The sequence below is a fragment of the Sus scrofa genome, chromosome 4 (genome assembly GCF_054392235.1).
Source record: "Sus scrofa isolate SSC_HxYL_T2T_F1_AM1 chromosome 4, Sscrofa_HxYL_maternal_Yorkshire_Landrace_v2.0, whole genome shotgun sequence".
In the NCBI taxonomy this organism is placed as follows: Eukaryota; Metazoa; Chordata; class Mammalia; order Artiodactyla; family Suidae; genus Sus; species Sus scrofa.
The window spans coordinates 84235228-84262558 of NC_139386.1; the positions used below are offsets into that span (position 1 = coordinate 84235228).

Genomic DNA, 27331 nt, shown 5'->3' on the forward strand with positions numbered 1-27331 from the left:
CCCTCAACTTTTTTTTTTTTTAGGGCCACACCTGCGGCATATGGAGGTTCCCAGGCTAGGGGTCGAGTTGGAGCTATAGCCGCTGGCCTACATCACAGCCATAGCCATTTTAGATCCAAGCTGTGTCTGTGACCTACACCACAGCTCATGGCAACACTGGATCCTTAACCCACCAAGTGAGGCCAGGGATTGAACCTGTGTCCTCAGGGATACTAATCAGATTTGTTTCCTTTGAGCCATGACAGGACCTCCTATCCAAAATTACTTTTATTTTTATTGACTTTTTATGGCCGCACCCACAACATATGGAAGTTCCCAGGCTAAGGGTTGAAATGGAGCTGTAGCTGCCGGCCTATACCACAGCCACAGCAACGTGGAATCTGAGCCACATCTGTGGCCTACACCACAACTCGCGGCAATGCCAGATCCTTAACCCACTCAGCAAGGCTAGGGATTGAACCTGCATCCTCATGGATACTAGTTGGGTTTGTTACGGCTGAGCCGTGACGGGAACTCCCAAAATTATTTTTCAAAGCAATAATCTTACTTTATTTTTTAATTTTTGGCTGTACTTACAGCCTTCAGAAGTTCCCGGGCCAGGGATCAAACCTGTGTCACAGCAGCAACAACACTGGATCCTCAATCTGCTGCACCACCAGGGAACTGCACAACTGAATCTTTCTTGCAGTGACTCACGTGCACTCTAAAGTGGATGGTTAGCACCCTAGAGCATATAGGTGGTTTGCCCCAGGACTTAGCTTATTCCAAATCCTCTTTGAGGAAGCTGGGTTCCACTGATTTTCTTTCCCACAAAAAGCAGAATATAGGAAGTATAAAGAAATGCAGTGAATTGAGGAATCTGTTCCACTGGCTCCCTAGTCCTCTGTACATACACCCCCATGATTGCTGCCAGGAAGTGCCTGTGCTAAGGGAAGCCTGTTTCTTGGGACAGAAGGGGGTCCATGTTCTCAGCCAGCCCTGAGCCAGGCTCCTTTGCTCAGTGAGGCCAACAACTGCCTTCGGCCTCCACTAGGCAGGTGGCTGAGAACTGGCTGTGGGGTCAGCCCTGGACATCTGCTTCCTGTACCACAACTTCCGGGCTGCAGGCAGGAGCAGGCGGAGTGAGAGCCACAAGGTTGCTGCTCGTGCCGAGGTAACTCTACCTGCAGGTAACAGCAGCTACATCATGAACCACTGACGTCTCTCACTTGCCACCTGAGATGCATTCAGGGTAACATGCATGTGCAAGGTGCCAAGCTTCAGTGCACCCAAGCTTTCCGCTGACAGCGGGTGAAGGAGCGCAGTCAGCCTTGGAAGTAAGAGGCACACGAGGTGCTGGACTGTGTCCTCACTGGGGGCTGTTCCCTGCCTGTGAAGCAGGGACTTAGAATGGCTTGCAGGAGTGCTGCTGGTGACTAATATCAGTCACCTTCTTGTTCCGGGAGAGGTGCTAATTCTGTTAAATGACTGGAAGGACATATCCATGCCCTCTCAGATGACTGTGACACAGGGACATTCCCTTGTGAGTTAAGGTCCAGCAGGGATTCCTGGCTTGCTGAGAGCACCCCTTCCCTGGTCTTGGCCTAGCTGACCTGTGGGTCGCCGCTCTGCAGAACTGCATGAAGCCTCACAGGCACCACAGGGTCCCTTGACTGTGCAAGAAAAGGCTCAATCCTGAAATGTCTACTTTCACCCCGGAAATGAGGTTCAGCTTCTCTTTCCTTTCCACAACCTGCCTGCTTCACACCCTAATACTATCCTGGTGGCTGCAGTCCCACTGCACAAGGAATGGATTTATTAGTGTTTTACCACAAGTGGATTTGTTCTTTTGGCTGCATCCGCAGTATGTGGAAGTTCCCGGGCCATATATCAAGTCTGAGCCACAGCTGTGACCTACACCACAGCTGTGGCAAATGTCCGATCCTCACCCTGCTGCACCAGGCTGGGAATTGAGCCTGTGCTGCCACAGAGACAATGCCAGGTCCTTAACCTGCCACACTACAGTGGGAACTCCACAGGTGAATTTTGTTTCTATTTTGGTATTCCATTAATTTCTGAGAGATATTATCTTTTAAAAACCTGTATAACACTTAACAAGAAAGAGGAGACTGATTACCTGTGGTCTTCGGTAAATCACTCTGGCATAGAAACTGCAACGGGTACAGAGGCCACCAGTCTGGAAAAGCATTAAAAACGGTGAGTAATGTCTCCCTGAGAGCACAGACACAGCAAACTAATTGAGACCGTGGTAGAAACAAAGACGCCACCTGGAGAATTTCCTTTAAGAAGCGGGGAACTGGAGGCTGGTACAGCTTAGAAATGGGGTCTTCTTCAATGATATCAATTTGTGCCAGATTTGGGTGTGCAGTGAGGATATAACAGAAGCTAGGAGGAGGCAGATGGTTTTTTTCCTGTTCAAAATGAAGACAAAAGTATAACACTATTAACATAAAGCTACTTTTTGATACATACTTATTCATAGATGCAGACCACTCTCTGGAAGGCTCTGTAAGAAACAAGTCATGCTGTCTCCCTCTGGGACCAAGCATAAAAACTTCTGTGCTTCTGAATTCATTACTGATTCCAGATTTCCTTTTAGAAATGTATCCTTCAGAGTACACTGAGAACACATTCAGAAACTTCTTCCCTGTAAATAATCTAGAAACAGCTTCTGACCACTATGCTGCTGGCCTAGCACAGGTCCAGTCACTGCGCAAGCCAGGTGGCCCCAGCTTTCAGCCTGGGGAGCTATGGCCCAAAGTAGTGCTGCCAGCCTGGTGGATAAATAAGACTCCAAGTAGAAAGGAGAGACACATTTTAATCAGTCAATTTTGCTATCTGTAAACAGCTACCATAAACATTCTGATGAGGAAGGAAAGGGAAATCCCTGACTCAGCCAGGGGTTGAGCCATGAATTTGTTTACTGAATTTCTGTTCTAACTGGTGACTGAGTGTCAGCTCTACTACTGACTGGAAGGTGCTGGGAGAACCTACCCCATGTCTTGTTTGATGTGAGGCTGAGACCCTCATTGTGCAGGGTGTGTGATGGTGATAGTCGAGAGACGTCACCATAAAGTAACCTCAGGAAGGATGGACACAGCTCAGTGGGGAAAGCTCCTGCCAGGGAGGCGAGTGGGTCTGGTTCATGCTCCTGGGACTGGGCTTCTCGGGGTGTGGACTGAGCTGTGCACCTCACTCAGCATCTGGCACAAGGCAGGTGCGACCAGAGGAAGCACTTCAGTGCTGGGCTTACCTCTTCACAGGCTGGGCTGTTGCCAGGTGCTTTCAGAAGTGCCACTGGAGGCCACATGGTGTCGATCAAGCTGAAAAGTTCTGCCATCCTGGAAAAAGAAGAGATGTTTAGTAAGTGAGCTGGTCACACACAAACCTGCTCCACAGACACCAGGCCAAATGCCAAGGAACCACCATTAAGGACGAGTGATGAAGACGGTGGCACACAGACATACAGACCTTCAAACCTGACTGCCTAAGGACAGGAAGGAGACTATTCACTAAATTATGATGCACCTGATATACGCAGAGAAAGCTCTAATTCGAAAAGATCCATGCACCCATATGTTCATAGCAGCACTATTTAAAATAGCCAAGGCATGGAAGCAACCTCTATGACCAGTGACAGATGACTGGATAAAGATGTGGTACATATATACAATGGAATATTACTTAGCTATAAAAAATAATGAAATAATGCTATGTGCAACAACATGGATGGACTTACAGATTATCATACTAAGTGGAGTAAATCAGACAGAGGAAGATAAATATCATATGATAACACTTATACGTGGAATCTAAGAAGTGATACAAAATAAACTAATTTATAAAACAGAAAGACTCAATGGAGACACTCTACCAAAGGGGAGAGCAGGGTGAGCGGGGGTAGGGGTGAATTAGGGATTTGGGATTAATAGCTATACATGACTATATATAAAATAAACAACAAGGTCCTACTATATAGCACAGGGAGCTATATTCAATATCTGATAATAACCTATAATGGAAAAGAATCAGAAAAACTTAACTGAATCAATTTGCTATACACCTGAAACATTTTAAATCAACTACATGTTAATAAACACTATAAAAAAGAGAGTCATGATACTTTGCTAAGCGAAAAGCAAACAACAAATTATGTTTCTCTCTGAAGGATATAGAAATGTTTTCAGTGGTTATCTGAGCAGAGGTTAAAGGTGAAACATTTTCTTTCCTGGGCTCGTGTATTTCCTATATTTTTCTAAAACAGATACATGCTACGTATATAAAAAGAAAAATTATCAATAAGTTATCTAAAACAAAGCCAGACACCCAAGGACAAATAGTGTATGATACACTTATATGATGTCCCTAGAGGCAAATTTACAGAGACAGAAAGTAGAAGGGTGGCTGTCAAGAGCCGGGGAGAGGGGTGGGGAGTCAGTGTTTAATGGGGACAGAGCTTCACTTCGGGAAGCTGGCAAAGGGCTGGAGATGGATGGTGACAAAAACGGTTAAGATAGAAAGTTTTGTGTTATGTACATTTTACTACAACTTTAAAAATCATGTTTTAGTTGCAAAAAAGGAAAGTATATCACAAAGTCTTAGATTTTGCCAAGTTTCAACAATATTAAGAGATAACGTTTACTTTTTAAAAAGCAAGTACTATTTTAGGTGCTTAGGATCCAGCAGTTAACAAAACTGAAAACCTCAGAACTGAGAATGAGGGTCTCAGCATCAAGGAGAGCAAGATTCAAAGCTTCCTCACCACTCTCAGCCCTCACTCCAGTCACCAGAGAAAGAGGGCTGTGGGTGCGGCTTTTGGCCAGTACCAAGTTCTTGGTTAAAATCAAGGGCAAAAGTAGTGAGCGAAGGGGGACACAAGTGAAAATTCACTCTCTCCTTCTCCTGGCAGCAGCTGTTTTTGTGGGTAACTGGACAGGGGTGGGCACCCAGGGCCAGGTGAGGTTCAGAGGCAGCCACTGGTCGCTAGAAGCCCATTGGACGCTACGGGCCAGGGAACCTGCTGCGCCTCTCTTTTGTGGCCTGTCTGCTGGTTCCTGTCCCTAACCTCCTTCTAAGAGTGGCACCTCCTGCTTCTTTCCATGCAACTCCCTGAGAGATGGGCACTCATGTGCCAGCGGAGATGAAGGGTAGCATCTCAGTGAATGAATAACCCACACTCATAGACACAGACACAACCTCATTGTGGGTACCAGAGCTGGCACCTCTGATCTCCTACTGTGGTTTGGAGAAATGCATATTCGGAATGTTGCTGTCACCTCCACACCACACAGATTCACCACCTCCTGCCGTGTCCATTAAGCCATCATTCATGCCCCTCCAACCACTAATCTGCTTTCTGTGTTTATAGGTTTACCTCTCCTGGACAATGTATATAAATGGAATAACATCATACATGTATCCTGTGCCTGGCTTCTTTCATTTAGTATAAATGTTTTAAAAGTTTATCCACATTGCAGCCTGTCAGTATTTCACCCCCTTTATGGGCTGAATAATATTCTATGATATGGATAAATGATATTTATTCATCCACTCATCAGGTGACGGACATTTGGGTGTTTCCACGTTTCGGTTACCGTGAACACCGCTGCTCCGAGCATCTCTGTGGACCCAAGTGTTCATTCGTTTGGGGAGATAATCTAGGAGCGGGACTGCTGGGTCACATGGTAATTCATGTTTAGCTTTTTGAGGGAAAAAAGTGCCAAACAGATGCCAAAATGTTTTCCACGTGCTGTACCATTTTACATTCCTAACCATGTGTGAGGGTTACAAATCCAATTTTCGCTTTTAAGTTAGGTATAAAACTTTAGGAATTCCCACTGTGGCACAACAGGATTGGTGGCACCTCTGGAGTGCCGTGGCATGGGTTTGACCCCTGGCCTGGCAAAGTGGGTTGGGGATCCGGTGTTGCTGCAGCTCTGACCGGGATCTGATCCTCGCCTGGGAACTTCACAAGCTGTGGGGCAGCAAAAGCAGACAGACAACCCCCAAAAAGCCCAACTTTATATTTAGGATTTGTGAAAAACTCCAAGTACTTTTTCCCCCTACATTTACCTTCTATTTTATGACGATGAAATTTTAATTTGAACATATATCACTTTTTTAATCTGTTTTGAAAAGAAAAAGGCTAGGGCTCTGCTTGAACAGTGGTGACAGTGGAAAGAAGTGCAGCACAGTGGAAAGAGCATCCTCTCTGTCACATGGGCCTGGTCTGCACCTCCTGCTGCCCTCACTGGTATTAGGAGGCTGCCACCTTTACACTCGAGTAAATTCCCAAAGCAGTAATCATTTACTCATAATTATCTAATTACTATCATTTTTATAATCATTTTGTCATTAATTTACTTGATTAAAAAAACATTTTAAAATAATTACAGTCATAGAAAGTTGCAAAGGTAGACTAGAGATCCTGTGTCCCTTTCCCCACTTTCTTATGAAAATACAGGACACTGGCGCATGTTCTTTGCCATTTCTTCACAGATGTCTATTCCTGTAACCACCATCAAGATGGAACTATCCCATCATGTTCCTTGTGCTCCCACTTCCACCAGCATCCCAAACCTCTGTTTTCCATCTCTCCAGCTCTGTCACTGAGAAGGTTACATGCACGGAGTCATATGGTGTGTGACATGTTGAGGTTTTCATTCAGCAAGATGACCCCAAGACCTACCCAAGCTGCTGAAGCATCATCAGTCTGTTCCTCTTCACTACTGAGTGCTGTCCATGGTGGAGGTGACACAGTTGTTTACCATTCACCTTTGAGGGTCATCTGGGTTGTTCCCGGTTTGAGGCTATTACAAACACTTGTGTATAGGTTTTTGTGTGAATGCAGATTTTTTTCTCTGGATAAATCCAAGGAGTACAGTTGCTCAGGTAAGTTCAGTTTTTAAAGGAACTGCCACCTCTATCCCTGGAGAGCCACACCATCTTACAGCCCCACCAACATAAGAGACAGTTTCTTCACATCCTCATTAGCATCTGATATTGGCACTGTTTCTCATTTTAGTTGTTCTGATGGGAGGGTGGGAATATCTCAACATGGCCTAGATGTACCTTTTCCTAAGCACAGGGATGTCAAAGATCTGTCCATGTGGTTATCTGCCATGCAAGGGCCTCTGGAAATGTCTCTTTGTGTCCTTTATCCATTTTCTAACTAGACTGCTTATGTGTGTGTTCACTATTGAGTTTTGAGGTTCATTATTTAGTCTAAGATATAAGGTTCACAAATATTTTCTCATGGTCTGTGGCTTGCCTTTTCATTCTCTTAAAATGATCTTTTGCAGTTAAGTAAAAGTTTCTACTTTTGACAAAGCCCAGCTTACTAATTTTCCTTTTATGGCTCATGCTTTTCATATCACATCTCAGAACTCTTTACTCAGTAGGTCCCAGAGGTTTTCTACGAAAGACTGTAGAGATTTTATGTTTAAACCTAAGATCTATTTTGTGGCATGAGATTGGGTTGAGACAAAGTTTTTGCCCATAAACATCCAATCTGTTGAAGACTATCCTTCCTCCTTTGAACTGCTTTATTTGCACCTTGGTCAAGAATCACTTGGTCATAATCCCACAGGCCTGTTTGCAGGTTCTCTCCACCAATCAGTGTCACCCTCCACCAATCAGTGTCACCCTCCACCAGTGCCAGTTTCCTGAAGCCATATAATAAGTTTTGAAATTAGGTGTGATTCTTCCCACTTCATTCATTTTCAAAATTGTTTTATCTACTATAGTTCCTTTGTATTTACAAATAAGGTTAGAATAGGCCTGTCTATATCAACAATAATTTTTTTTTGCTTTTTACAGCTGCACCTGCAGCATATGGAAGTTTCCAGGCGAGGGGTAGATTTGGAGTTGCAGCTAAGGCCTATGCCACAGCCATAGCAACACCGGATCTGAGGTGCATCTACAATCTATGCCAGCTTGTGGCAATACCAGATCCTTCACCCACTGAGCGAGGCAGTTTTATCTCTTCCTTTCTGATCTTTTTGCCTTATTGTGCTGGTTACCTATTTAGTACTTTTAAAGCACCCATCAGAACCTGACATTTAGCTTCCAGTGTGAACCTCTCTGATAGAGAAGAGACTGAGAGGACATCAAGGACAGAGAATATGAGAACATGGAGTGTGCTATGAGCGTGATGTCAGTGACAGAATGTTGGCAAAGCTGGATGAAGACAGTAGGGATGCCATTTAAAGGGCAAACTCACTGCCCTCTTCTCTCATTTCCTTTAGGCCAATTCCTTTCGCTTCTCCCATCTTTCTCCTCCCCATACCCTACACCCCAAGGATGGAAGCTGTTGAAATCTAAGTAGAAAATATACAAATGAGTCACAAAGGGAGGGGACCAACATGAGGCCAAATTCAGCATAAGAGTCTGAAATGATGTCAATACTCAGGTGCTTCTCTGGGATGCAACAAGAGCCCAGGCCTGCCATGTGGGGACAACAATGTGCTTGCAACCAAGAACCCCAAGTGGGCAGATCCATCTCTGAAGTTCTGGCTGAGAAGGGCAGCTCTTTAACCCTTTCTCCCAGTGCTCTTGGTCACTCTGATGAGCACAAGAGGACCGGGCTTAGTTCTGGGGCAGCCACAGCAGGGCTGCTTGGAACAAAGAAGAGGCAACAAGAGCAGAGTGTGACTGGGACAATAGCGAGAGGAGTTGTAGAAACATCCACCTGAAATGCTGCTGAACTTCCTTATTTCACTAATTGTATACACTGGTGCAGCCTTGTTGTACCAGGGTGATTTCTCTTGACTAGCAGATGGCCAGTGTCACCTGGAAGCAGATCACAACTACAGCCCATTGAGAGAAAGCAAGGCTGTGAGCTCCCTTTGAGCAAACTAGATCATTCACCAATACCTACTCTCTGGGCCTGTTCTCAGTTATTTTAGGGTTATTTCCCCACCTGATGCTGTCTCCTCTAACTACCCCCAAATCTCCACTGGGTAATCTGAGACTGCCTGAGCCACTTCTTTTAGGTGTAGGTGGAGTGGAACTTGCTGCAGGAGATTTAAATCACAGTGGTGACATCACCCACAAGACCAGATACAACCTGTTCATGGAGTTAATTCATCCTCAGAGATCTCAGAACTTTTCTTAACCAAGCAAATTTTGGGGATGTAAAATGTTCTACAAAGTTGCTAATTTCTCTGTACCCACTATTAGGTTGTACTCATGGCTTTCCAGGACAGGTGATCTGTAGGTGGAGTATTTCAGAGCAGTGGTTGTCAAAGGGGGTCTCCAAGATCCTTTCCGGGCCAGACTGCAAGGCCAGAACAATTTCCTAGGACCTTATTTTTCCTTCTCTCATGAGTGTAGAGTGGAGTCTTCTAGTGGTTACATGATGTAGACATAAAATGCACAATAGACTGAATGCAGAGCAGTGACACCAGCCCACAATCTTCTATTAGTCCAGACATTAGAGAGAGCTGCAAAACATAGAATGACACTACTCTTCTCACTAAAGCTGCCTTGTTTCAGAAAATATTTTTCATAAAAATGCTATTTATGTTACTAAGTAGGTTAATTATAGGAATTTTTTTTTTTTTTTTGCTTTTGCTTTTGCTTTTTAGGGCAGCAGCTAGGGGTCGAATCAGAGCTACAGCTGCAGGCCTATGCCACAGCCACAGCAACATGGAATCTGAGCAACGTCTGTGACCTAGACCACAGCTCACAGCAACACTGCATCCTTAACCCACTGAGCGAGGTCAGGGATCCAACCAGCATCCTCATGGATCCTAGTTGGATTCATTACCGCTGAGCCACGAAAGGAACTCCAATTATTAGGATTTTTAGGTGAACTAATAAATGTTTAATTTTTTCCATTTTAATTTCTAATATGGTAATTATTGGTCAGTATAACCACAGTGAAAGAACTCCTTGGAATCACAATAAATTTGAAAAGTATTAAGAGGTCTGGAGACCAAGAAACCTAGAACTGGTCTTTAAACCTCTGTGCTGCCCAAGGTCCACTTCACCATCTTCCTTCCCTCCCTCTGCCTGCCTCTGTGCCCTTGACTGTCTTCCAGAAGGTAGCTTGTGTCACCTTATGTCCTTTTATGTCACCATCAAACACACACAAGCCAATGTCAAATGAACTAAAACTTTTGCCTTGATACCAAAATACATTTCCTCCAGAGGTTTGGTCTGCTAGACATTAACCAGATGGCCCAAGAGATCATGAACAACTGATAGGGGCCAAGGCAACCTTAAGATCCTGAGGTCAGATGATCAGGGACTAAAATACATCACTATGCTGGTGAGGGAGTAAAATGGGACAGTCACTTTGGAAAACAGTTTGGCAAGACGCAGCAATCCCACTTCTAGGTATCACTCAGGAGAACTGAAATCTTATGTCCATTCTGAATGTTCACAGCAGTATTATTGTTCACAACAACGAGAAAGTAAAGCGGAAACAACTCAAATGTCTATCACCAGATGAATGGATAAATAAGACTGATATAGCATATATTAGCATACCGGCAGCCATAAAGAGGAAGGAAGTACTGACACGTGATACAACATGGATGAACCCCGAAAATATGATGCTCATGGAAGAAGCAGGATGGATCCTTCATACGAAGTGTTTAGTATATGCAAATTCACAGAAAAAAAGAGTACATTAGTAGTAGCAGGGAGTGACTGCTGACAGGGATGGGGTTTCTTTTTTGGGGGGGTGATCAAAATGTTCTGGAATTAGACAGTAATGGCATCAAATCAGGTATTCTGACCATTCTCTGCTAGTAATATCCCCCCAAATATCTTATAGATGTGGGGAATTACTAAACATCTTCCAAGGCTGGTTCCATGAATTTCAGAAAGATATTTTTAAATTGTAGATAGTTGGAGAAACTGAAAAAAGGAAATGAAACACATCTCAAATTAAGCCTTTTGCACCATTCCTTTGAACCATTGCTTAAATTTATTATATAAGTGTTGGAAGATAAATTTGTGATTTTGCATTTTACACGATTATCTGCTAATTGTATTAAAAAAGTGTCCTTCGTAATCTCAATCATTTCCTCAAGATTTAGGATATAAAAATATTAATTAGCACAAGTTTGTATAAGACAAGTTCTTTGCACACTTCTGCTCTACCTCAGCACAAAATATCACACACTCAATTTCACAAGAAATAAGGGATTCTTGCTGCATGCTGCTATCTGGACCTCTGCAGACCATTCTTAATTTGGTCTCATGTCCCAGGTGGAATTTATTGTTTCAAAACTGTCACCTGATCTACTCACCAGTATGGAAACAGGAACACCCACATTCCCCACAAATCTGTCAGCCTGTAGTTTCTGACAGATCCATATGCTTCTACCAAATGCTATTGTAAGTGCACTCTGGGCGTTCCCATCGTGGCACAGTGAAAGAAGCAAATCTGACTAGGAACCATGAGGTTTTGGGTTTGATCCCTGGCCTCACTCAGTGGGTTAAGGATCTGGCATTGCCATGAGCCATGGTGCAGCTCACAGATGCCACGGCTTGGATCCTGCATTGCTGTGGCTGTGGTGTAGGCTGGCAGCTACAGCTCCGATTGGACCCCTAGCCTGGGAACCTCCATATGCCTCAGGTGTGGCCCTAAAAAAAGAAAGAAGACAAAAAATAAAAAATAAATAAATAAACAAGTGCACTCTGACACTTAAGAAAATGTGCCTCCTTACAGACCACTCTGTTATCATGAACTCACACATCAGGTTGCCTCCCTTCGTACACTCTTCCAGAGACAGTCTGATGGTCCCGCTGGGGCCATCTACATTGGTGTGAGAAGGGAACCAATGAAACCCTCTTGCCAAGCGACTGGTCTTGAGGGACGTCACAAAACGGTAAACTACAAAGAAAACCATGGAGGAACTTGAACGACTGCAATGGCCCTGGGGGCTCAGGGGTGTCATCAGGACACCGGCTAGCCATGGCTTCTGGACACCTGGCACGTTTTGTTTCTTAAGCTTGGTGCTGGTGCCACGGGTATCTCCACATTCATGCACCACACTCTACAATCAGGCATAGTTTGTATCTGCTGTATTTCCCTGTAAATAAGCTGAACCTAAAAGACTAGTAAAGAAGGAAGTACACGCACACACGCAAACGTCTGCTGCCGAGAAGTGGCAGAAACTGGAGAGGGAAAAGCAACCAGAGACACGTTTAAGTTCATGGGAGAACATGAGGAATGAACATCCAATGGGAAGGAGATACTACTTTCCTTTTCTCTATATGTTAATTATTTTGACAGCAACGACCAGTGCAAGCAGCGGCAGCATTACTGCTCCTTCACAGAGGACACTGTGACTCCTGACCCGAGGCTTCTCACAACATGTGGTCCAGCTTCAGAGGCCTCCATGACCATTCTCTGCCTTTTTAGTGATTCTGGGGAGAAACGAAAATTCTCTTGCTTTTTAAAAAAACAGTAATGAAAATTACCTTTCTTAAGCCATATTTGGAGTTCCCATCATGGCTCAGGGGAAGCAAATCTGACTAGTATCCATGAGGACAAAGGTTCAATCCCTGGCCTCACTCAGTGGGTTGAGGAGCTGGCATTGCCATGAGCTATGGTGTAGGTTGCAGATGAGGCTCAGATCTCTCGTTGCTGTGGCTGTGCTCTAGGCTGGCAGTTGTAGCTCTCATTTGACCCCTAGCCTGTGTATCTCCATATGCCACAGGTGTGGCCCTGATAAGAAAAGAAAAGGAAAAAAAGCCATATTTTCATTAATAAATGTCTAAGTAAACAGAAAAAAAATCCCTAACTAAAACTGAAGGAATCAGTGTGATTATTTACCAGGGATCTGATGTGCTTCCTGGTCACTCAAGATCATTCTAGCATACAGATGGCTCACTGCTGTTGCTTTAACAAAAATAATGGAAAACACCAAGGATCTAAATTAAATCAACACCCCTGACAAGAAATGATCAGATTTCTGATTCAAGGACCACGGATCATACCTATAAAGCAAATGAGAAATTTACAGAAACAAATTCCCCTAAAACTGTTAGTAATTACACGTCAGCTGTAGCATGGAGGATGCCAGCACCAGAATCTGATAGACCTGGCTCTAGGCCCACTTCACTGGTGCTGAGCCAAGTCATTACTTCATCAAGGTCTTTATTTAAGAACAGAATAACATTAACTAATTTTCTAGCTAGTTGGAGAGTGAAAGGAAAGAAAAGAGGGATTATAGTGACAATGAAACTCCTTTTCTTTCCACTTCCAGCATCCCATATAGACAGGAATTTCATTGGCAAACATAAAGATTTAAGAGTATTTCTCCTAAAATTAAAATGTGTAAGACTCTCTATATTTAAGAAGGCACTTAACGAAAGCATATTTTAAAAATCCGTATTTCATATTTGAGGTTAACAAGGAACACTCCACTTAGTTTCTGAATCACATGTCCCCATAATAATAGCCACTGCCACAGGCTATTATCTTGAGAGAGGGAGAAAAAGAACATATTGATAATGTGACATGTTTATAACAGCAATTAATCCTCAATAATTGCAAACCACGAAGCCCTGGGAGCTGAGTGGGAAGTTACAGTGGCTCCGACCCACCCAGCTCCCAGTTTTGAACAGAACAGTCCCACCACATGGATTTGTTATTAAAATGGAACTTTCTTTTTGGATTTCTATTTTTTAAAAGCTCAAAAGTTTTAAAACTACCAGTCCCCTGCTGGTAGATAATTATGATTTTTGTGAGAATGGTGGGGGGATGGGGGGAGTGTTGAGATTTCTAAGAGAAGGAAAGAATGAAAAAAAAAAAAATCCTGTTCACTTACTGAATTCTAGACTTATTATTGTGTGCAGGTAAATTCACCAGATAAATTCCTAACCTGGAGGGGTAGGGAGCAGTTGTTTTTAATGTTCTTGCATCAGTTGATATTTCTTCTGGTGTCTCCAATCCCTGTTTTAACTACAATCTCTGTATTTTCAACTCCACTGGCTTCATTAACCATTCTCTATCATTATTATCATATAACTGACAAGGCTAGCAATTTCCAAGTGGGTTTAATTCCTTTCCTGGAAAGAAATAGAACACTTCCAACTCTAGTTATCATCCTTCTGGATTACTCATCTTTCTCTTCCCATTTTGTTTGTAAAAATAAGACAATAAAGACATAGATCAATGCTGGCCAGAGTTCTACTTCTGAAGTTTTGGTGTTGTCTTTTAACAGCAAGTCCCCTGGCACAAGCTGGGCTGACACAGCTAAATCCCCCCGATGTAACTGGTGCTATTCTGTCTCTCGATCATGGCAGGGAAGGTGGTGGAGCAAGGGGAATGATCAGAGCCGCTTCTGAGACTGCTACTAAAAGTTCTGTTATGTTTTTATATGACCAAGAACTACTGTGACAGTTTTGGTTCAGACGTCATCATTTTTCGTCAGGTTTTTACTGAACACTCTGTTAACTGCTACAGAGGACATGACAATAAATAACACTTGGCCTCAGCACGGCAGGCTATTTTTTGTCAAAAGATAACAGGAATGAATTTACGGTGTCTGCCTGGAAACTGGATGAACCTACAAGCCCCACCCACCCAGCAAAAATCTTAGTAGACTCTCAGGGCTTCCCTGCTGGAAGCTCAGCAGTCTGAAAACTCGACTGTGACTCCAGCTCTGAGGCTACACTCGGGTGCTGTGTTAACGGACAAGTGGAGAGAGACATGCAAAGGCCAGCGAGAGCAAAGCCTCTTTACCTAACTGATGACGCGGTAAGTGCATCTTTATTAAAGAGTTTTTCGAAACACTACTAGGGCAGTAAACTTGACAATGGTTAATGCTTGGCTTACACAGTTCAAACGACTCTTTCAGGTGGTTTGTGGTTCTTGCTCCTCCTCTTCCTGTGATCAACCTGATGGGTGCGTGGAGCCTTTTTTCTAATCTGCTGTTTTTCCCCTTCAGATGCTTTACTCAGTGTCTCTATCACTGATTATACAGATAGATATGTAATATTTTCCTCTTAAGGAGTGTTCATTGAAAAGATAAAGGTAATGACTGATTTAGAGGGGTAGCCATTTTACTAAACAAATCTGTCCTAAATGGTTAAGGTTAAATAATTGTCATGTCCTTTCTGAGCCTCTATTTCCCAGTTGGTCTTTTTGAGCTATGTGAAATTATGCCCAGAAGTTTCATTTAGAAACTGTTCTTCTCCAACTGGACTTATGAAACACTATAGCTGTTTTCATAACTCAGTGTAAACACTTTTTAGGCAATCAGTTCATTTCCCCCCCAACTTGTAAAAACCCACAAAATTAATGTAAATCAATAATTAGCCACATTAAAGTGCATAGTTCTGTGATACTTTGCACATTCACAATGTCATCTGGCCCCTGTACCCGTCAGTAGTCACTTCTGCTCCCTCCTCCCAGAACCAGCAAACTGCATTCTGTCTGTTTGTTTCATATAAATAGGTTCCTACAACCTGTGATCCTATGTGGGACTATTTCGCTCAGCATCATGTTTTACATGGATCTGTGCTTCATTTCATTCAGTCAGTTCTTTGAGCATCCTTGGTTTTAGGAGTTGGCACCTTCTCTTTCAGTGACATTTTATTCTCCTTCCAGAAACTTGGGTGGTTTTCATTTTTCAAAATGATGAAAGAATTCTTAGGCATGTCCCTTAAAAGAGGGTTTCCAACCACAGCAAGGAGCAAAGAGATTCTGGACATCAAACCCCAAGGGAACTTGGGGTAATCTTTTTGAAGAGGGTAGTCTTTTTGAAGAGGGGAAATCAAAGGAAGGAAATTGCCACTGAAGTTTCTTCCCCCAGGAGAGCTCTCGCCACTGCTTATTTCCTGTTAAGGGAGCATCTGAGATGATTCCTTAATAACGACCCTACCCCCAGCCCCATCGACGCAGACTGTACAACTCCTAAACACTCCCTCTGCTGTACCTCTGTGCACGTGGGCCACACAAGGGTCTCCCAGGAGATCAATGCCCTGGTGCCCCAGAGTCACAGCGGGGCCTGGCCTCTGGCCAGTCACCCTCACCTTGGCTGGGCCCTCCTCCATCCTCCATCCTTGACAAAGAGCTCTCACAACACAACATCATGCATGTACCCCCGGACTTAGTGAGGGGAACCTAGGGTCTGGGACCAGCATACACACAGGGCGTGGTCCTTACCTCCCTGGACACTGGTCTTGGGGCCAACCTAGTCTCCATTTGTCCCACCAAAACTGAGCACCAATAATTACTGCTTAAAAAGTAAAAGTGTGCATATTCAAATCTTGATGAGGGAAATTCTACAATGAACCTAAGTAAACAAGTAATGTCCATTCCACAATTATTTATTGTGAGCCTCTCATCTGGCAGGGATTTAGCTATGTACAGGAAATAAAATGGTGAGCAAGAAGCTAAGCCTGTACCCACAGAGCCCAATGAAGGGCAGGCCAGCCTAAAACACTGGCCATGAGGTATTCCTATCCACAATGGTCTATACCACGCAAATAGGTGTGAGAGTGACAAGGCCAGGTCTGCTTGTCAATGAGCCAATGGGACTCACAGGTGGGCAGCCCAGACATGGCCCATGCAAGCCAGCTGGGGGAGCATCCCAGGGCTCCTCAGACAAGTGTTAATGTTTGCCTATTCTGCTAACATGTCACTCTCAATGACATTAGAATTTGTCCTCTGGTGGGAGTGAGGTCACGTGAATCCCATGCAGTCCTGAGCACTGGACACAAAGTAGCTGCTGCAGGAGGAAAAATCCTTAGGTGAGAACTGGCTGTGAGGGCAGGGGGGACTTGAGAGCTCCAGGCCCTGAGTACAGTGAGCTGGGGAGTGGGAGGGAGGCTTCCAGGGGCTTCTGTATTCTGACCAATGGGGTTAATTTGTGAGCATGCTATCCAAGCTTGGCTTCTAATTTACAGTTTATCGTACTTAATCTGTTACCATTAAAACAAAAGCTGGCATTTAAACAATAAATAATTAATTAGACCATTCTCTGAAATACACCCCCCTCAGAGTGCCCAACCCCCTTCTCTATCATCAAAGCGGACCAGAGATGGGGGAGGGTGTGTGTGTGTGGGGGGGGGTCCTCCCCACCTTCCTGCTCTCCTGCTGGGCTGGGAGTCCTGAGAGGGAGGAGGCAGTGGGCACTCCTGGCGTCCACTACAGCTGCCAGCAGGGCTGCCCCGAGCTATGAGAAATGAAAAAAGCAGTGCTACCTGGTTCTTCCTCTCCTCCCTCAACTGCTGCAGAAGTTTCCAGATTTGAAGCCCTGCTCCAATCTCCCTCTGTGCCAAGTCTATATAAAGTACAACAGCAGGATAATCTTAACTCCATTTTCATGTTTTTATCTCTTCTTCTCTTCTCTCAAAAACCTCTAGGGCCCCTAATTTTCTCTTGGACCAATGCAGAATCCCTAATGATAGGATTTAAGGGTTTATCTAGCTGACGTTTTATTTCGGTATTTTTTTAAAATTTTAATACATTCAGATTAGGATAAATCCCAAAAATCTAGCACGGTAGCAACTAGCCAGGGAGCACAGCCAAAAAAGGTATTAAATATTCAAATAAATGAGAGAGGAGTTCCCGTCATGGCACAGGGAAATGAATCCAACTAGGAACCATGAGGTTGCAGGTTCGATCCCTGGCCTCGCTCAGTGCGTTAAGGCTCCGGCATTGCTGTGTGCTGTGGTGTAGGTCACAGATGCAGCTTGGATCCTGCATTGCTGTGGCTGTGGTGTAGGCTGGCAGCTGCAGCTCTGATTTGACCCCTAGCCTGGGAACCTCCATACGCCACGGGTGCGGCACTAAAAAGGAAAAAAAAAAAAAAAGGAATAAATGAGTGAGTTAACCTTCCTCCTAATCCTACTTTTACGTCTTCGCAGATACCATCTTACCAATTTGAAGAGAAATTTTCTTTCTGCAAGATCAAGATGTTTAAACATCCTTCTCACTTCTTTCAGGAAAACTTCTGAGACCATCCATTTAAGATTTCTATCACTTAAATCCTTGGGCAGGTCTAGCCTTCAGTTCAAAGGGAGGCAATCCAAGGTCAAAAGTCATGTTAGTTGCTTCCTTGTCATTCTAGCACTCAGGTAGGCCCCTCTGTGCTTACTAAATGCTCTTCAATAGACTTCTCCAGTACATTACTCTTAAAGGGCCATTTGAGAGATCTAAATAAAATAGTATCTGGGAATCTGGGTCAGGGGACACGCCTCTGTATTTTAGACAGATTAATTTTAACAAGTTGGGATATAAATACTAGTAGGATTTTAAACTGAGAGGTCCCTCCCCAATTTGCTAGCTATATTTTTCATACATATAGAGTTAACGTTATTTCAGAAAACTTTTTCCCCCTTAGTATTACCCCATCACATAAAAATAAAAGCACATAATAATCAGCAATAAAAAGATAAAGCTCATACACAGAATTATGACACCAAAGTAAAGTGAGGTTTTGGCTTGTCTGACCTCTAAACTGTTGCAGAGGCCACCTGGGATGACAAGGGTCAGGGGACATGCCTCAGTCACTGGACAAACAGCTTGGAGTCCTCCCAGGAGGGAGAAAGCAAGGCAGAGCACATGCCTCAGCAGTGCTGTTTTAAAGTGGCCTTTTCCTTTAAATCCAGGCTATTATTCTCTGACTCTTCTGATTCTGACCAATCAGTATGGCTGCTCAACTCCAAAAATGTGTCAGAGAAACACAAAAGACCTGACAGATGTTTTCATGCAACTGTTCTGAGGAGGCAGGTGGGGGCCCTATGTGGGGGTCCGGCAGCAAATCTCTCTGACTGCCCACCCTACCCAAAGCCATCAGAGGGAGCAGTGATTTCCGTCATGATGAATGGGGACAAGATGAAACCTGGGAGCTAAGATTTAAAAGACTCCATGACATAGGCCAAACTTAAAACTCTCTTCCAACTGGCAAAAAAGTAAATTTCTGTATTAGATATTGGAGTTATATAATTATAGTTATACTTCCCTGAATTTTGGGAAATAAGTGTATTATGCTAAAAATTTTAAGAAGTATATTTTGTTACAGTTTATGAGAGTTGCTATGAAACATAATAATTTTAGAAAAAGAGACAATTTGTCTTTACTGGGCCATGGATGGGCGACCAACAATGGATGATATCACTAATAGGCAGTTATAACAGTCAGCATTCCAAAACTATTTAATAATTTGTTTTGAAGAAATATAGTTTCCAAAAGAACAAAAACAATCTAAATATTTGGATGGCTGGATGATAAAATAAAGTTAAATATATGAGATAAAGAACTTAATTCCAACCTAAAAAAAGTATATATTTAATCACCAATTTAAAAATGGAATAGGTTCCAAAAGTTCGAATGTAAATGAATTACTTAGAGTACTCCATGCATTTCCCATGGAAAAAAACATTTCCTATGGCAATGTTTGCAGATAGTAGTAAGGCTTCCAGTGTAACCCACCAAAGCTGGACAACTATCAGGCACACGTATGGCCGCATAGTGTCACTGTAGAAGAACACGTCCTTTAGAGCCAGAGGCCCCTGGACCCTGCCTTGGCTCTGTCAGTGCCTAGCAGTATCCCCAAGGAAATGCATCCCCAGGAGTGGCCTCCTCTGGGCAGCAGCACACCCAGAGACCTGCCAGCTGGAGGATGAGCCCCATCACGGGGAGCCACCAGCCCTGGCGTGCTAGGCAGGGAGGCTGGTGCAGAGTCTATGCAGCTGGGGCAGTGAGTGCCATCAGGCCAAGGTGCAGGCAGCCCCTTGCTTACCACAACCACATGTCATCTTTTCAGATGCCTGTGATTCTGAAACTGAGGACCAAATGGGGTTCAGACTTCATAAAGATAAGGTTCATGTGACTCAATAAGCTTTCCAAATATCTGGACAGCTCTCTCCCTAATCTATAAGGGATTATTGACAGTGTAACACAGACACCATCTATAAACAAAAAGAAGCATTTGTTAGAGACTAACCTATAAGAATCAATAAAATGCTCTTGTATCTACCTGGAACTCACAGGGATCTGCCCTTCAGGAAGGCCGAGTCTTGGGCACGGTCACTACTCACCTGTTCACTTGCACAGTGCCATGGGGAAGACAGAGGAGGCACAGAGTTGGGGTCAGGGGAAAGCACAGTGAGAGATGTCAGTCAGGAAAAATGCTCAGCAGTGCTTACAGTTTAGAAAGACCACAGGAAGTTCCCACTGTGGCTCAGCGGTAACAAGCCTGACTAGTATCCACGAGGATGCGGGTTTGAGCCCTGGCTTCGCTCAGTGGATTAAGGATCTGGCGTTGCTGAGAGCTGTGGTATAGGCTGCAGATGTGGCTCAGATCCCACATTGCTACGGCTGTGGCACAGGCTGGCAGCTACAGCTCTGATTCGACCCTCAGCCGGGGAACTTCCATATGCCACAGGTATGGCCCTAAAAAGCAAAAAAAAAAAAAAAAAGACCACAGCTGGAATAGTCATTATACAGACCACTGGAGGTGGCTACCAATGACTGCTTCCAAATCAGAGTAGCATATATGCTTAATGGGTTTTCCTCCATCAGATAACTGTTATAGGCTCAGACATTACTATAATTAAACAAAACATTACCATCAAGAGAGCTAAAATGGCATGCTATGGAGGCTACAAAGGAAACTCCAAATTCACTGTTTACATTAATTCTCTATATGACAGGATAGTTTCATTAAAAATGTTTTTTCTTTTCCCTAATTCACAGATTAAGATGATTATTTGACAGAGAACAAGCTTTCTTGCTCTGGAAAGCAAAAAGATAAGACAAATTAAGAGTGCTGCTTAAAGCTTATAAAACACCTTTTCACTAAGTTATATTTTCATTTATATAAACTGACTGATGCAAAGCTGCCTTGTTATCATAGATAGGGAAATATATAGAAAAACTTTAGAATTAAAACATGTACATAATATTTTTAATCTTCTTGATTTTAATAAAATTGTGAATCATTAAACCTGCATAATTATTTTTGCTGTCAATTATAATTTTTCTCCCAGAAGTACTTTATGGGCTTCACTCAATTTCTGGCCTTGTTTCAGAGGCAAACTCTAAGATCCTAGTTTATTGTCTTTATACAAGTACAATTAGAAATGTTACTATAGTGAACTGGATGCTACTGTGGTGTCCTCACCTTCCTCGGGTGGCCTTCTGCAGCACCTTCATTCCAGCCAGCCTGCAGGACTTCCCCTCCAATTCTCTGTCCTTCAGGGGAGCGCCCTCCGTGTGTACCTCACTGAAGAGTCCGTGGGCATCTTGCACAAGAAGGCAGACTCTATAAAAAAGCATTCACATTTGCTCTTAGGAGACAGGGTTTTTTTTTGTTTTGTTTTGTTTTTTTGCCTGTGCTCATGGCATGCAGAAGTTCCCAGGACAGGGATCAATCAACATGCCATAGCAGTAACAATGCTGGATCCTTAACTCGCTGAGCCACCAGGGAACTCCTAGGAGACAGTTTTTGATTCAGTATAGAGGTCAGAAATTTCCCTCTCCTTCACTAAAAATCCACTGGAATTATCTTCCTAAATGGATGAATCAGGATAAATGACACTGAACTGAAATGTGAACTCCCTAGATTTGTACTTGCAGATGTGTGGATCACTATCCACAAAATACAGGAGACAGAATTCTTTTGACATAAAACTACACCCTTAAAACCAAATGTAGTTTAAATGCACATAAAGACCACCCTTTCAAATCAAATATTTTACTGTTGCCCAGAAAGAGAGGATCCATTTTCATCCTGTCTGCCATGACAGAAACATTTATGTTTGCTCAACACTAAATTGAGTATGGCTGCTCAACACTGAACCAGTCACTCACGATATTGCCCTGTTTGGAGCAACGTGCTGTGTGAAGGCAGGGGTGAAAGCATGCAATTTTGTGTTAATTTATAATGCTGTTTTTGTCCCCTAACTATTCTGTATCATATATAACCTCTTGGAGGGAAGTGCTTTAGTATCTGCCCTGACTTGCCTCTCTGTTCTCTAACTTGGGAAGCCGAAGCAGAGCCCTGGGACCAGGTCCCTGTTTCCCTGATGTGGGAGGGCAGACTGGTGGTCCGACACCTGCTCCCACGCCCTGAAGTTAACACCTGCCCCACTCCTGATGCATCCCACTGCTCTGTAATCATCGCTGTCTGTCAATACACACCAAAGTCAAGATGAATACAAACATCTCCATGGATCTGCTTTTTAGAACTAGAGAGAATTTCAATCGCTTGTGTTGAGAAGGGAGAGGTGGGGAACTGGCTCCTACCTCAGCCTTAAATCTGCTCTGATGTTTGCCAGCATCTCAAACAACCAAGGCAGAGTGCCCTTTTATATACTTCTGCCCTAGAGATGAGCAATTACTACCGTCCTCTTCTACTTTTTCGCATCCAGCCAGACATGCCTTCCCATTTCATTCTGCTCATGCAGCAGGTCTAGGCCTGAGGTCCTCACTGGCTCATCGGGATGGGAACCATGGCGATCCACACAGTCCCAGCCTGAGCTGGCTTATTAGCAATGGAGCCCCATGCCCTCGGAATACTATCTTCTAAAATTGCTGCTGGTGTGACAGTCTGCATGGAAAGGCCCACGATCAACTCATCTTACCTGAACCACCAGAGACATTTTCCATAAATTACAGCATATTCAGGGGACCACAAATGGCTTCGAAGGGAGGAAGCACCATGTGGGTGACCCTGGTACCTGCTGTAAAATATTCCTTAACTCTACAAGCTTTTTTGTTCTCACTTAAACGTGAGAATGAGGGAGCGACCACTGAGGCCTATGTGGGCAGAAACTGATCTCAGGTTTGGCAGTGACTGGCACAAGGAGTCAGTCCTGCCTTTGGGGGGGCACATAGGCCAATTTTTAGAACAGTTTTCTCCATATGGCTCTTGTGCATCTTTGATCAGGTCTATGCCTAGATGGCTCATGGTCTGATGATGTTTTTGTTGTGGCCTGTGAGGCTGAGAGATGAGAGGTATAACTAATGTTTACGTAGTGAACTTCTGTAATCCGTCAATCTTTTTTGGCCGCCCTGTGGCATATGGAATTCCCAGGCCAAGGATCAGATCCAAGTCCTAGTTTTGACCTGAGCTGCACCTGTGGCAATGCCAGATCTTTAAACCATTGTGCTGGGCCAGGAATTGAACTGCGTCCCAGCATTCCCAAGACTCTACCAACCCCATTGCGCCAGAAAGGAAACTCCTGTAATCCATCAATCTTAATAAAATATATTGTTTGTAATACTGTTAATGAGGTTTATGTAATTATTTAATCCTTGAATAATGACAGCTTTGGCTCCTGCCTACTAGTCCTATGCTTTTTACTTATTATCTTTTCTGACTGCTCTTTGGGGTTTCAGCACAGTCTTGAAAAGAAGGCAGTGACAGTGGGCATTCTGACCTTGTTCTCAGTTTTAAAGAAAATGTCTCCAAAGTTTTACAATTAAGAATGATGTTGCTATAGGGTTTTTTTTGGTAGTAGACATCCTTCATCAAGTTAATGATTCCCAGTTTGCTGAGGATTTTTCAAAATCATGAATGGGTGCCAGAGCTTATAAAATGCATTAATTTATTATTAATGATTAATGTATTAATGGAAGAGATTATATGTTTTCACTTCCTTTGCTAATGTGGTAATGACAATTACAGTTTTCCAAGTGTTAAAGCAATTTTTCACTCCTGAGAAAGAACAAAGATTCTATTTGCTTTGTTTTGTTAAAGATTTTTGTATCTAAACCCATGAGTGATACCTTTTATTTTATTTTTCATATTCGATTTGGTATCAAGATTATTTTTATCAGCTTCATATAAGGAGTTGGAAGGGATTCCTCTTTTATTTGAAAAATTTGAGTGATCGGGTTTTTTTGGCAGTTTGAAAGGATTTAGTGATAAAATGACCTGGCTCTTGTGCTTTCTTTTTCTTTTTTTTTTTTAGGGCTGCATGTGCAGCATATGGAGGTTCCCAGGCTAGGGGTCGCATCGGAGCTGCAGCTGCCAGCCTACAGCACAGCCATAGCAACGCAGGATCTGAGCCACGTTGGCAACCTACACTACAGCTCATGGCAATGCCAGGTCCTTGACCCACTGATCGAGGCCAGGGATCGAACCTGAAACCTCATCATTCCTAGTCGGATTCATTTTTGCTGTGCCATGACGGGAACTCCTCTTGTGCTTTCTTTACCAGGGAAGATTTTAACTCTCAATTCAATTTCTTGAACAGTAATTGGACTATTTGGGCTTTCTAATTTTTTCTTGAGACATTTTGGTAAGTTATATTTTTTATTTTTATATAGGGATTTGTCCATTCTGTTCACATTTTTAAATTTATTAGCATAAAGATAGAATAACATCTTCTTACTACGTTTCTAATCCATGACAGAGTTGATGCTCTTATTTTTCGTTTTTAGTACTACTTATTTATATCTCTCCTTTCCTCTTTATGAGTTCTATCATAGAACCATTAACCATTTCAAAGAACCAATTCTTGGAGTTCCCGTCGTGGCACAGTGGTTCACGAATCCAACTAGGAACCATGAGGTAGGTTGCGCGTTCGGTCCCTGCCCTTGCTCAGTGGGTTGATGATCTGGCGTTGTCGTGAGCTGTGGTGTAGGTTGCAGACGCGGCTCGGATCCAGCGTTGCTGTGGCTCTGGCGTAGGCTGGTGGCTACAGCTCCGATTTGACCCCTAGCCTGGGAACCTCCATATGCTGCGGGAGCGGCCCAAAAAAATAGCAAAAAGACAAAAAAAAAAAAAAAAAAAAAAAAGAACCAATTCTTGGCTTTGTTTATGTCATTATTTTCCACTTTTTTTTTTTTTTTTTTTGTCTTTTTTGCCATTTTTTGGGCTGCTCCTGCGGCATGTGGAGATTCCCAGGCTAGGAGTTGAATCAGAGTTGTAGCCGCCGGCCTACACCACAGCCATGGCAACGCGGGATCCAAGCCACGTCTGCAACCTACACCACAGCTCATGTCAACGCTGGATCCTTAACCCACTGAGCAAGGCCAGGGATCGAACCTGCAACCTCATGGTTCCTAGTCGGATTTGTTAACCACTGCGGCATGATGGGAACTTCTATTTTCTACTTTTATGTTTATATTCTCTTCTCTTCTATTTTCTTTGTACTTACTTATTTATTTTTCTCTTTAGGGCTGCGGCATATGGAAGTTTCCAGGCTAGGGGGCAAACTGGAGCTGCAGCTGCTGGCCTATGCCATAGCAACATCAGATCTGAGCCACACCTGCAACCTACGCTGCAGCTCATGGCAATGCAGGATCTTTAACCCAATGAGTGAGACCAGGGATCGAACCTGCATCCTCATGGATACTAGTTGGGTTTTTAACCTGGGGAGCCACAATGGGAACTTTCTATTATTTTCACTTATTTTTTTATGTATGTTGGGCTGCTCCCGTGGGATGAAAAAGTTCCTGGGTCAGGTATCGAACCTGTATCACAGCAACAACCTGAGCCATTTGCATGACATCAGATTCTTAACCCTCTGTGCTACAAGGTCACTCCATTTCTATTATTTAAAACTATTTCTTACATTAGCGGCTTAGCTCATTCATTTTGAGACTTAATTCATTCTAAAATGAGCTACTGGAGTTCCTGACATGGCTCAGTGGTTAATGAACCCAACTAGGATCCATGAGGATGCGGGTTCGATCCCTGGCCTCACTCAGTGGGTTAAGGATCCAGCATTGCCGTGAGCTGTGGTGTAGACTGGCGGCTACAGCTCTGATTTGACCCCTGGCTTGGGAACCTTCATATTCTGCAGGTGCAGCCCTAAAAAGACAGAAAAACAAAAAATAAAAATAAAAATAAAATGAGCTATTTACAATGGTAACAAACCTGACTAGTACCCATGAGCACAAGAGTTCGATCCCTGGCCTGATCAGTGGGTTAAAGGATTCTGAGTTGCTGTGAGCTATAGGTTGCAGATGTGGCTTGGATCCCACCTTGCCATGGCTGTGGCATAGGTTGGCAGGTGCAGCTCCAATTAGACCCCTAGCCTGGGAACTTCCATGTGCCATGGGTACGGACCTAAAAACAAAACATAACAAAAAAATAAGTAAAAAAAAATTAGCTATTTAAACTACAAAATTTCTTCTAAATATCAAATTAATGATATCACATAAATTTTAATATTTATTATTTTTATTATATTAATCAATTTTAGGTAAATTTTCCATTATTATTTCTTCTTTGCTCCATGAGTTATTTGAAAGTATTTAAAAAATCTTTTCTACAAGGATTTAAAATGCACATATTTGTGTTATTAATTAATTTAATGCACTAAGGGGAGCAAATGTGCTCTCCAATAATGCTTCTCTTACATGTGTAGAGATCTGCTCTAGGGCCTAGCACATAGTCAATTTTTATAACAGTTTTAAATGAGAGAAGAATGCACATGCTCTAGTTGTTAAGGACAAGGTTTCCGACATGATCTGTAAGTCAAGTTACTAAGTGTATTTTGCAAATCTTCTGTATGTTTTCTAACTTTTTTTGTTTGCTACACTGATAAGTTATTGCATTAGTTATCCATTCCTTCATGACAAATCATTCTACAAATGAGAAGCTTAAAATAAAAAAACCGATTTTGTTTTACAATGTTTGTGGGTTAAGAATTTATCTTTTTTTTTTTTTTTTCTTTTTTTGTCTTTTAAGGCTTGCACCCTTGGCATATGGAGGTTCCCAGGCTAGGGGTCGAATTGGAGCTGTAGCTGCTGGCCTACACCACAGCCACAGCAACACCAGATCCTTAACCCATTGAGCAAGGCCAGGGATCAAACCTGTATCCTCATGGATACTAGTCAGATTCGTTTCTGCTGAGCCAAGATGGGAACTCAGAAATATATCATCTTTACAGAAGTTGGTTAGTGCCAGCTCTGATCTATTTGCATCTTCTTATCCTCAAAAGACCTCAGAGTTAGGCTAGTCTTACCTTTCTTAGCATACAAAGGGCTGAAGATCAGAAAGTTTTACTATTTGCCCAACATCATACAACATTAAATAAGAAAACTAGAAGTTCCTGTTGTGGCTCAGTGGGTTATGAAGCTGACCAGTATCCATGAGGATGTGGGTTCAATCCCTGGCTTTGCTCAGCGGATTAAGGATCTGGCATTGCCGTGAACTGTGGCATAGGTCACAGATGTGGCTCAGATCCTATGCTGCTGTGGCTCCGATTTAACCCCTAGCCTGGGAATTTCTATATGCTGCAAGTGCGGCCCTAAAAAAAAGAAAAAATAAAGACAATTCTAACAAAATAAAACGAATACATAAACATATCTTTTTTTTTGGGGGGGGGGGCTATACCTGTGGGATATGGAAGTTCCCAGGCTAGGGGCTGAAGCACAGCTGCAGCTTTAGCCTATACC

The 27331-nt window shown here is 43.2% G+C and overlaps 1 protein-coding gene across 32 annotated transcripts in view; it reads right to left on the minus strand.

Annotated features, from left to right (window-relative positions):
- SPIDR (scaffold protein involved in DNA repair) overlaps positions 1-27331 on the minus strand; it is a 315912-nt gene that overhangs the window by 18619 nt on the left and 269962 nt on the right. For all 32 annotated transcript variants that reach the window (XR_014843858.1, XR_014843851.1, XR_014843850.1 and 29 more), the window contains 4 exons: positions 21099-21239; positions 3254-3341; positions 2268-2411; positions 2117-2176 (listed from right to left, as the gene is read on the minus strand). Coding sequence is in view for 23 of the 32 variants with exons in the window: in XM_085022434.1 (XP_084878560.1) it covers positions 2117-2176; positions 2268-2411; positions 3254-3341; positions 21099-21239 (433 nt within the window). In the remaining 9 variants the exon portion in view is untranslated. The remainder of the gene's footprint in view (positions 1-2116; positions 2177-2267; positions 2412-3253; positions 3342-21098; positions 21240-27331) is intronic.